The sequence below is a fragment of the Perca fluviatilis genome, chromosome 11, assembly GCF_010015445.1.
Source record: "Perca fluviatilis chromosome 11, GENO_Pfluv_1.0, whole genome shotgun sequence".
NCBI lineage: Eukaryota > Metazoa > Chordata > Actinopteri > Perciformes > Percidae > Perca > Perca fluviatilis.
The window spans coordinates 2,398,827-2,411,508 of record NC_053122.1 but is presented as its reverse complement, the minus strand read 5'-3'; the positions used below and the strand labels follow the sequence as shown (position 1 = coordinate 2,411,508).

The 12,682-nt window shown below is 35.4% G+C and overlaps 1 protein-coding gene across 1 annotated transcript in view; it reads left to right on the top strand.

Moving 5' to 3' along the window:
* The first annotated feature begins 6,415 nt into the window (after positions 1-6,415).
* Positions 6,416-12,682, top strand: part of LOC120567903 (M1-specific T cell receptor alpha chain) — a 63,632-nt gene continuing 57,365 nt past the window's right edge. Inside the window, exon 1 of the mRNA XM_039814972.1 lies at positions 6,416-6,471. Within this exon, the coding sequence (XP_039670906.1) occupies positions 6,432-6,471 (40 nt within the window). The 5' untranslated portion in view covers positions 6,416-6,431. The remainder of the gene's footprint in view (positions 6,472-12,682) is intronic.

Here is a 12,682-nt window from a genome sequence, read left to right as displayed (position 1 = left end):
TCGGAGGCAATGTGTAAACGTGATTGTTGTATTTATTTTTTTATTGTCCAAAAATTTCGGACACAGTTTGCAAGGACCTTTATGGTTTATCACCGTTGTCATCAGTGATCAACAGACCCAAACGGATTTGTTTTTTACAGTTGTCAGCGGCACAATCCAAAATGAAGATCTGCAGAATTTAGCAGACTGTTTTGCTGCTTGGGGTGAAGATGTGTTGCCTTTTATTTTGTTGAAAATATGCGTCTGGCCTTGGTCATGATTCAGACTTGTTTGAGATTTGTTTTCACTGTTTGTATATCTTTTATAAGTTTTTTTTCTTTTTTTTATTTGCTGCACTTTTCTGTTCATGGTAGCTTTTCACACTTGTATTTGCTTTAGAAATTGGGTTTGGTTATAAGTGGGTTTAGGGTGCTTTTCTCCAGCATTTGAGCATTTTCTCTTGTTTTGTCCTATAATAACAATATCTTTGATAATGTATCTTGAGTGTTTCTGTACATTGTGTCACCTGATTAATTAACTTCAGCATGATGCAGGTAATTTTGAGCGTGTATGCCTAGTTTCCAGCTTGAAATGTTACCGGTTTATTCCTAATAAACGTTGAGTAGCTTTAATTCTGGATGGTTGCACAATCTTTTCTTTTTTTTCTGTTTGTGAGTAGGATGAAAAACCAGCAGGTTTCTGTGGAGTCTTGTTCAGTTGTAAACATCTGGTTTGTTGCTGAGCAAGTGAATGATTTCAGATATTTTATACATAATTATTTTCATACAGTAGATGATGGCGTCTTTATAAACACACTTCAGGGATACCTCAGGGATCAATTCTGGGATCATTCTTACTTTTTTTATAGACCCCTTTTTAGTTAGTAAATGTGATGTTTTTCCACGTCTTGTTTTCCAGTTTTTGTTGCCTTTTTCAAGGTTTGTTTTTTAAATTTTCAGTAAAAAAAACATTGGAATTTCTTTTCATGTTTTCAAGGTTTTTGTTGCTTTTCTTAATCCATGCAGACATGGGACCTCCCTAGATAGTTGGAGATCTCACCCCCCCCAATGTTGAACCCAAAAATACTCCCTTGGTTCATAGTAAAGAGAAACTATAAATTGCCTGATATGAAAGGTGCGCGATCGTTTCTGTCCATTCCGCTCATTTTATTTCGTTTAATAGCTATCATTGTTATTTTTGTCTTGCAGTGGCAGCAGGTATGCGATAAAACATTGACTTGACATTTAAAGCTCCCTATGTAGGCGACTCTGTGCCGGCTTGTATCGGCCGTCTCCAGATTTCCTGTTGTTTTGCCTCCAGCTAACACTGTGACGTAATTGTGAGGCTGGAACTAAAAGGGCCTTAATATATTTCACCTTGTCACGTTAAGGGTCCTATCTTGCACCCGGCGCAGCGCAAGCCTGACACAAGCGTCTTTGCTAGTTTAAGACCGACGCAGTTGTCAATTTCCTGTCCAGCGCCCACGTCGTTTAAATAGCAAATGCTCCTGCGCCCATCTGTGCAGCCCACAGCACCTCATACCCATGCAAAGTCACCGTTTGGGCTGGTGGACTACTACCAAACACCGCTGCCTGACAGAGCTCCAGGGCCTGCAGCTCCTCTCTTCCTGCTAGCTAAATGGCCCGTGTGTGAGAGTGAGAGAGCGGTCAGCGAGCTTGTTACACCAGCAATCTCTTACCACATGTTACACACATGTCACGCCACTTATACAACATATACCTAAAGGTCTTATAAAGCTAACAACGGTGTCCGATTTCAAGTTAATGAATATTTGTGAGCTGTAAGGGTTTCGTTAGCTGCGACTGTCCCTTCAATCTATGTGTACAGATTGCGGCTAGTTAGCTTCATTTTGGGTCATAATTCGAGTATATTTACAGTTTGAATTCCGTCACGCCAGTTACACAACATTTAACTAAATATCTTATAAAGCTAACAACGGTGTCCGATTTCAAGTTAATGAATATTTGTGAATTCCATAGGAATTCTAAGAGGAGGCTAGCTAGCTCTCATTGATAGAGCTCCATCCAGCCGCAGGCTCTATCAATGAGACTCGCGGACAAGCAGCGTTTATTTGACCTCTACATAGCTGATTTCTCGCATAAAAAAGTCTCAGAAGTGACGACCTAGATTCAGAAGACTAACTGATCTCAGGTCAGTTGTGTAGCCTATGCAAATGTTGGGGCGTGACAAAGAGAAAGACTAGAGCCGAATGAGGAGGAGCCGCAATAGTTGAGGTCAACTATTGCGGCTCGTTGAGATTCGCCCGTTTTCAGAGGCAGTTTCAAACAGTGAGATTTGCAGAGAAAAGAGGTGTCAATGGGATTTAGAGGTTCTATGTATGTCCTAGTTACCCACTAAACTGTCATTATTCAACTATGACAAGGTAAAATCAGTTTAGCATTCTATCACCCCTTTAAATGTTTGTCTGTTTATGGACAGATCAACTTTAATTTCCTAATCAGTCCTCTCTGTTTGTGTCTGTCAGCCTGTGTGTTTCTGTCTCAGTGTATCTGTTGGTTTTCAGAGCTGCGGTTTCATCAGTTGAAACCACATTTCAACAGAAACCTGAAACTAGATAAAGATCAGACAGGAACTGAGAGCAGCTCGGTTTCATATCGACAGACTGACAGTTTGTTCACTGCTGGAGTTGTAAATGGGACACATTCAATCATTTAGTGATACCTGTTAAACTTGGGTTTCAATCAAACGTTAACATAAAACCTGTATATTATCCACGGAGAGTTCAGCTGTTTCAGAGAACAGAAAGGATCGGCCCTGGTTTGTTTAAGGAATTTCTTTTTTTTTTTTTAAATGGGTCTAATGTTGTTTGTGCTTCTTAATGTGTGTGTGTTGTGTGTCACACAGAGACATATACACACACACAGACACACACACACACAGACCCACACGCACACAGACACACACAGACACACACACAGATGCACGCACACACAGACACAGAGACACACAGACGCACACAGACACACAGACGCACACACACACACACACACACACACACACACACACACACACACACACACACACACACACACACACACACACACACACACACACACACACACACACACACACACACACACACACACACACAGACAGTTCACAAGTTTAAAGACCACACTAACAACAACAACTACAACAATAACAACAAAGACCCCCAGTACTGTGTGGATTGATAAATGAATGTGTCTTTGTGTCTCTTTCAGTGATGGAAGCTGGTTGGAGTTCAGAGAGACGCTGCCATCTAGTGGACCAGAGAGACCTTATCAGTCTGATGCTCTCTGGGAGTTTCTGTAAGACTGTTTTCAACACACTCTTAGAAAGGGTGAAAAAAACAAAAAACAAGTAAGACAAAAAAAGCCGAAAAAACCCCCAACTAAAGTCTTAAAAAAGCAGCTACATTTTAAGGTAAGCTACAAAAGCAACAAAAATGTCAAACAAAGCGACAAAAACTTTAAAAAGAAAGCGACACAAAGGCCCAAAAATTTAAATTGTCAAAATCATCAAATAAAGGCAAGAATTTTTTAAAGCGACAAAAATGTCCCAAAAAAATAAGATAAGATAGAGAGAGAGATAAGATAAGCTTTTATAGTCTCCCATAGGAGAAATTTGTCCTGGGCACTCGAGAGAACAAGATGGCGACACAACATGCATAACACACAATAAACATGCAATTAACAAACTTACAACATAGTCATACATTTTCTCATGCTTCAATGAACAACGAATAACACAAAACACACAAACAACCCCCCCCCCCAACTACACATCCTCCCCCTGGTATTGCACAAATGTTTAGATAATGATTAACTCATGCTGTGGTGAATAACTTCTATATTGCACAATGCCCCATTGCATAATACCATGTCAGATATAACAGCAAATTTTGCACCAGTACCCTATCATTGCACATCCTATAACATCAATGTTCAGTAATGTAAAAGCAATAAGAAAGTCCATAGTTCAAATGACTCTGTACGCAATTGGATGAATTGAGTTGAAGGACAACCAATCAGACCAACGATCCGGGTGATGTAGCAGCGACAGCGGCATCAACGGGTTGCTGCCGCCATGTTGAATGTAAACAAGAAGCTGCTCGGTCGCTTCTCTATCGTCACCGTGTTAAACACGCCAGTAGCGCGCCAGCCAGTGGATAAGCCAGTTTGTGATTGGTCCCCGCTAAATTGTAACAGAAGCAGGATAGATAAACGTACAGGTTTACATCCTGAGCTGCAGGGAGGAATCAAATCGCCGGCAGATCGAGCTGGGTTTACCCGGTCTAGAAGTCAGATTGATTGATGCAGGAGTTGGAGTGTATCCTGTCAGACTGAATGTTTTTAGGTCGCAGGTGAAGAAACAGGTCACATCGGTTGTTCTCTTTCCTTCCTGCCGGTTACAGAAACTATAAATGTTTTACTGCTGGAGTTTTAATCTCAGAGAGAAGACGAAGAAGAGGAGTCCTGAACCAACAGGTCCAATCTGTCTCTCTAGTGCAGCAAAAACAAAAGGCTCCGAGAGTCATCAAAGATCCAGACCAACCAGCCGGTATCTTCACGGTTCAATAGATCGATTGATAACTCCGTTAACTTGAAGTTCTGTTCATGGCCGGTCAGCAGTGGAGGCAAACGCTCCGGCGCCGCGAGTCCAAACAAGTAAAAGACCCAAAAAACCAAGACAGATTTCGGGTAAAAAAACAAAAATTTTGAAACGACAAAAACAGCGAAAAAACCTAACCTTGCCAAGCAGCACGTTGCTCTGGTTCTGGTTCTGGTTCTGTGTCACACGACCGTTTTAAACTCGTTTTTAAAGTATTTTTTTTTTATCTGTTAATGTTTTAGGCCGGAGCGTCCGAACGGAGCAGCCTGAAATAGATTATGGGATGCCGAGGAGCGTTTGTTTTGGACGCCTGCTGAAGATCATGGACTCCGCGTGATGCTTCTGGTTTTTGGGATGTGGACTTTACAGGAAGTGGATCCTGAAACGGACTCTCGGTGAGTTTCTGTCGCTGGCGAGTCTGGTCTTAGCTACACGATAAGAGCTGCTTTCTGAGTGAAGATATAAAGACATTAAACAATATTTATAAGTGTAGAGCTGTTTCAAACACCCGTCACAAAGAAATTGACGTAAAACCACGTCAAAGAAAGCGACAAAAAAACTTCGAAACAAGCGTCAGAAACGTAAAACAAAAATCGACAAAAAGTAGACGAAAGCAACAAAAATGTCAGAAAAATCTTCACTTTCTGACACTTTAGACTCTTGTTTTAATTCAGTATTTTGCTACGAGATCAAAGCTGCTTTCTGTGTGAAGATATAAACATATTAACATTAATATTCATAAGAGCTGTTTCAAACAAACGTCACAGAGAAACGAGGATAAATATTTAAATTGAGACAAAAAAAGTGTAAAAAAACCTACACAGCTGACATTTAAAAACCTTTTGGCTAAATCTGGCATCTATAACCTGTTTATAATCATCTATAACCTATTTATAGTCATCTATAACCTGTTTATAATCATCTATAACCTGTTTATAATCATCTATAATCTATTTATAGTCATCTATAACCCATTTATAATCATCTATAACCTGTTTATAATCATCTATAACCTCTTTATAGTCATCTATAACCTGTTTATAGTCATCTATAACCTGTTTATAATCATCTATAACATCTTTATAATCATCTATAACCTCTTTATAATCATCTATAACATCTTTATAATTATCTATAACCTCTTTATAATCATTTATAACCTGTTTATAATCTATAACCTCTTTATAGTCATCTATAACCTGTTTATAATCATCTATAACCTATTTATAATCATCTATAACCTCTTTATAATCATCTATAACCTGTTTATAATCATCTACAACCTCTTTATAATCATCTATAACCTGTTTATAATCATCTATAACCATTAATAATCATGCGTTTTATTAATTTTAACGGTCCAGAAAGCATCAAGAGAGAATCTGAGTGAGAGCAGCAGTTTTTGTCCCAGAGAGAGTTACTGTGTGACAGATCAGGGAGGACAACGACTTTATTTCGGCAGAGGAACCAAACTAACGGTTGAATCTGGTAAGATTGATCTTTTTATATTTAAACATTTACAAACACACACAAACACGTTGAAGAAATTAACAAAACTACAGAAAAAAGTGACAAAAACTTTAAAGAAAGAAACAAACGTCGAAGAAAGTCTCAAAGATGTCAAAAAGACACCGACATTTATTTTAATAAGCATCAAAAACTTCAAACAAAGCAGCTAAAGTATAGAAGAAAGTGACACAAAGTCTGAAAAAAGTCTGAATAAAGTTCTGAGCGTTTTCTAAGCGTTTTATGAGCGTTGTTGTGCGTGAAGTTTTGTGTCAGCTGTGAGTCGGTGTGTGAGAGGAACTGGAGACAAGATGATTTTCGGGAGAGGAACTCCGCTCAGAGTCGACTCCGGTAAGACGGGAACATGTTTCAAACTTTATTTAAACTTGATCTAAAACATCTCTTATCAGGTAACTTGTTTTGAACCAAAGAGACTGAATCTGGAAAGAGATTTTCTGGATTTAACATGTAGAAGAAGCAAAAAAAAAAAGGTGACAATAAAACTGACAAAAAACCCCACAAAATGGGTTGTTTGGACAACAATAATGACAATAAAACCTCAAAATTTGTTTCAAAAAGTGACATTTTTTTCACAAGTTTGGTTCAGTTCGTCTCTGAGTTTGTGTTACGAAGCTTCATGTTGTGTGACTACTGGAGCGAATCAAAATAAGATGATCTTTGGAAGTGGAACCAGATTAAACATTGAACCCTGTGAGTAACTAATTTACATTATAAACATGATTTATATGAAGCATCTTTAAAAACTAACTTTACTTATGTTGTTTAGACATAAGTTAGACAACAACAAAAGTGACAAAAAAGACAAATATATGACCAAAAAAAGACTAAAAAGCCAGGGAAAGAAACATTTAGTTGAAACATTAACTCAAATTTGTTTTGTGTCTGAATTTAATCATTCAGTTACATGTTAAAACTCTGTTTTTCTGAATGGAGTTTGGTTGAGTGGGTTTATGTTACGATGCTTCATGTTGTGTGACTGGAACTGAAAAGATAATCTTTGGAAGAGGAACCAGACTAAACATTGAACCCTGTAAGTAACTGATTCAGATTATATAATACATAAATATAATAATATATATGTTAGACAAAGATCTTAAAATAAGTACATTCAAACATGAAGACACCACTTAGAAATCCCAAATCATAATCAATAAATATATCAACTGAGAAAGTATTGAAAGCAACAAAAACTTCAAAAAAAGGGACAAAAAAGCCACAAAAAAGTCAAATATATGACCAAAAAAGCAACCAAAACGTCAAATCCAAACAATCAATATCTACAGACCAGGGAAACATTTAGTTGAAACATTATCTCAACTTTGTTTTGTGTCTGAATTTAATCATTCAGTTAAATGTTAAAACTCTGTTTTCTTAAATGGAGTTTGGTTGAGTGAGTTTATGTTACGATGCTTCATGTTGTGTGACTACTGGAGGAGGAAATCAAAAGATGATCTTTGGAAGAGGAACTAGACTAAACATTGAACCCTGTAAGTAACTGATTCAGATTATATAATACATAAATATAATAATATATACATACGTACAATAAGTACATTCAAACATGAAGACACCACTTAGAAATCCCAAATCATATCAACTGAGAAAGTTTTGAAAGCGACAAGAACTTCAAGAAAAGGGACTAAAAGACTAAAAAGCGACCAAATATAAAAAAATCCAAACATTATCTCAACTTTGTTTTGTGTCTGAATTTAATCATTCAGTTAAATGTTAAAACTCTGTTTTTCTGAATGGAGTTTTGTTGAGTGAGTTTATGTTATGATGCTTCATGTTGTGTGAATACTGGAGGAGGAAATTATAAGATGATCTTTGGAAGAGGAACCAGACTAAACATTGAACCCTGTGAGTAGAAATATATATTTATAAGAATCATCTTTAATAACTAACTTTACAGTTTTTTGTTTGACTGAACAAAAACTTGAAACGGAGCAGCTAAAGCATCGAAGACAGCGACACAAATTACGAAAAAATTCTCAAAGACGTCAGAAAAGCATCAGAAATGTCAAAGAAAAGTCACAAAAATAATGTCTGTAAAAAGCTGCAAAAACTTCAAAAACTAAAAATATAAATATACTTTGAAGAAAATGACAAAAACATGGAAACAAAGTGACGTTATAAATGTTATAAATGTTCATTTGATGTTTGTGGAGTTTGAAGATCCAAAGTGAAAAGAGAAAGTTAGAAACAAATAAATAGATATGTGATTTATGTTTATATATATAACACCAAAGGTTCTTTTTATAACTAAAGATCGCTGTTACAGAGGCGACAGGACGTTTAGTTTTTGTCCCAGAGAGAGTTACTGTGTGACGGCTCAGAGAGAGAAACTTTATTTCGGCAGAGGAACCAAACTAACGGTTGATTCTGGTAAGATTTATGTTTTTATTGATTTATAACTTAGAAACAGAGACGAAAACGTTTCAGAAAAGTCAAAAAGTGACAAAAACTTTGATTAAAGTGACAAAAAACATTGAAAAAAGTGTCAAAAAAAAGCAACATTTTAAAAAAGAAATTAAGTTAAAGTTTAAAAATGTAAATAAAAAAGCAACTAAATTTAAAGAAAGCGACAAACATTGCAGAAAGGGTCTAAAACGTCAAACAAGGAAACAGCATTTTCCTCAAAAATCAGCAAAAAAAAAATTCATAAAGCCACAAAAAAAAATTATTTTCAAAAACTTAAAAAATAACGACCAAAACTTTGAAGATAAACACAGAAATGTAAAAAAAAGCAACAATAATTTTTAAAAGCAGCAGTTTTAGTCCCAGAGAGAGTTACTGTGTGACAGCTCAGGGAGGAAACCGACTTTATTTCGGCAGAGGAACCAAACTAACGGTTGAATCTGGTAAGATTTATGTTTTTATGTTTTAACATTTACAAATACACACAAACACGTTGAAGAAATTAACAAAACCACAGAAAAAAAGTTGAAGAAAGCAACACAAATGTTGACCCTTTAAACGTGTCCATATGACTTGTTTATGTGTCATTTTGTTTGAGTTTATTACAGTTTTTAGAGGAATAAGAGACATAAACCTTTGAAGAAAAAGACAAAAAAACATGTTTTCATGTATTAAAATGTGTCGATAGAACTCGTTTATTTCTTCATGTTTTCGTCATTTAGTGACTCGATAGAAACGGCGAAAAATGCGACAAAAACTTTGAAGAAAGCGGCAGAGGAACCAAACTAACTGTTGAATCTGGTTTTAGTTAATCCAGCTTCTTCATTTGACTTTAAATCTGAGTTTAGATTTAGACAGAGTGAGAAGTTATAGAGTGAGTGTTAAAGAGGCGACAGAGCGTTTAGTTTTTGTCCCAGAGAGAGTTACGGTGTGACACGTCAGGGAGAGAAACTTTATTTCGGCAGAGGAACCAAACTAACAGTTGACTCTGGTAAGATTCATCTTTTTATTTAGAATACACACACAAACACGTTGATTAAAGTATCACTAATGCATTATGGAACATGTATCTGAGCTCTGACAACTTATATAGTTATTAACCATTATTATTAACCAGCACCAGCATCAAAAGCGCTGAAAATGGTGTCAAAAAAGTGTTTAACAAATGTTTAAAAAAGCATCAAAAGAAAGCTTAACATGAATTAGAGAGATTTGTTTAGAGGAGTTTATAACTGGAGCAGCTTCTTTTCAGAGAATGTTTAAAATGTTACAGAACAACAAAAGTTATTCCTCATATCTAAGTGTTTTCTAAGCGTTTTCTAAGCGTTTTCTAAGCGTTGTTGTGCGTGAGGTTTTGTGTCAGCTGTGAGTCAGAGTGTGAAAGGAAACGCAGAGAAGATGATTTTCGGGAGAGGAACTCAGCTCAGAGTTGACTCCGGTAAGAACATGTTTTAAACTTTATCTAAACTTTATCTAAACCAACCCTCCTAAAGGTAAATTGTGTTGAACCAAACTGACTTTAGGACGTAGAAGAAGTGACAAAAACATCAAAGAAAGAGACCAAAAAATGCCGGAAAAAAGTGGTACAAAATTTACAAAAAAATGACAAAAAACATCGAGAAAATAAAAAGCAACAAAAAGTAACTTGTGTTGTCAAAAAAAGTATCAAAAACATAAAACAAACAACAAAAACGTTGAATCAAAAAGTAACTTTAGTGTATGAATGAGTCCTAAATGTTGTGTTTCCTTCAACATGAGAAAAATAAATCTGCCTTTACATTACATTCCAACAAATCAGCTGATTTTCTGGGGTTATTTTAGCGTCAGTTTGTCAAAGAAGAACGTTTGATTTGTCTTAAAAACTCAGCAACAAGCAACAAACATTCTCCTTAAATTGGAGATGTATTTGACCTGTCAACACTTCTAAAGTCACAGTTTAACAATCACAACAAGATGAAGTTGGAATAAGTCACAAAAAGTTTAAAAAATCGACAAAAAAGCAACATAGAAGCAGCGTTTAGTTTCGTGTCAGCTGTGAGTCACAGTGTTAGAGGATCTGGAGAGAAGCTTATTTTCGGGAGAGGAACTCAGCTGATAGTCGACTCCGGTAAGACGGGAAAGTAATAAATATTATTTCTTGTTTAACTCTTAACACAGCATCAATTATTCAAAATCCAAGAGATTTTATCCCTCACAAATCCTTTAAAAGTACGTAGATTGAAATGTTGCACAGGACACAAATCATAATTCAGTTAAATCTTAAAACAATGTTTTTGTGAATGGAGTTTGGTTGAGTGAGTTTGTGTTACGATGCTTCATGTTGTGTGACTACGAATGTAAATAAGCTGATCTTTGGAAGAGGAACCAGACTAAACATTGAACCCTGTAAGTAACTGATTTACATTATAAACATTATTTATATGAAGCATCTTTAAAAACTAACTTTATTTGTGTTGTTAGGACATCGAAAAAAGTGACAAAAAAGCCACAAAAAGACAAATATAAGAACAAAAAAGCGACCTAAACCTCAAATCCAAACAATCAATATCTAGAGAGCAAAGAAACATTTAGTTGAAACATTAACTTAAAGTTGTATTGTGTCTGAATTTAATCATTCAGTTAAATGTTAAAACTCTGTTTTTCTGAATGGAGTTTGGTTGAGTTGAGTTTATGTTACGATGCTTCATGTTGTGTGACTACTGGAAGTCAGGCTAAGATGATCTTTGGAAGAGGAACCAGACTAAACATTGAACCCTGTGAGTAGAAATATATACAAACATTATTGACATGGCACATCTTTAAAAACTTACTTTACTTTTGTTGTTCACACAAGATCAGAGTAGAAGATTAAAAAGACAAAAAGCAGAATCATCAGCGTATCAATCTAAAGATTTGAACTCTGGAAACTTTAGACATTTAAGATTTCATTCAGACCGAACATTTTTAAGTTAAAATGATGTGTTTCTGAATTCAGTTTGGTTCAGAGAGTTTGTGTCAATAGAAGATGATTTTTGGAAGATGAACCAGACTAAATATTAAACCCTTATAAAAAGCAATAAAAAAAGCGACAAAAAGCAGAAATAAACAACTAAAAAAGCGACAAAAAAGTGACAAAAAATCAACAAAAAGTGAAAAGAAAGCCCAAAACAAACGACAAAAAAACATGACTGATTTGTAAATGGAGTTGAATGGTTGAGTTGAGTTTGTGTTCTGATGATTCATGTTGTGTGAATACTGGAGCTCAAAAGATGATCTTTGGAAGAGGAACCAGACTAGACATTGAACCCTGTGAGTAGAATATAAATCATCATAATATGTATTTATATCAGAGAGACTTTAACAACAAACTTTACAGAGTTTGACTGAATATTTACAAAATAAGAGTAGCAGATAAAAAAGAGAAGTTAACAACTGCTGACAGTGATGGAAATGATTCAAGCTATAAGTTTTGTTTTGTGTCTGAATTTAATCATTCAGTTTAATGTTAAAACGATGTTTTCTTAAATGGAGTTTGGTTGAGTATGTTTCTGAGTTTATGTTACGATGCTTCATGTTGTGTGACTTCTGGAGGATATAATAAGATAATCTTTGGAAGAGGAACCAGACTAAGCATTGAACCCTGTGAGTAGAAATATATATTTATATATAACTTTACAGAGTTTAGTTTCACTGAATATTTATAAAGCCTGAGTAGAAAAGAGAAATAAAAAGATGCTGACAGTGATGGAAATGATTCAAGCGACAACAATGACAAAAATAACTACAATAAAAGCTCAAGGAAGCGTCAAAAATGCATCTGAAAAAGCTACAAAAAACCTGCAAAAAGCAAATATTTTCTGCATGAAGTTGGGTTGAGTTGAGTTTATGTTACAATGCTTCATGTTGTGTGAATACTGGAGGAGGAAATACTAAGATAATCTTTGGAAGAGGAACCAGACTAAACATTGAACCCTGTGAGTAACTGATTTACATCATTAACATTATTTATATGAAGCATCTTTAAAAACTAACTTTACTTGTAGTTTTAAGACAACAAAAAAAGTGACAAAATAGTGTCAAAAAAACAATCAACATCTAGAGAGCAGGGAAACATTTTGTTGAAACATTAACTCAACTTTTTTTT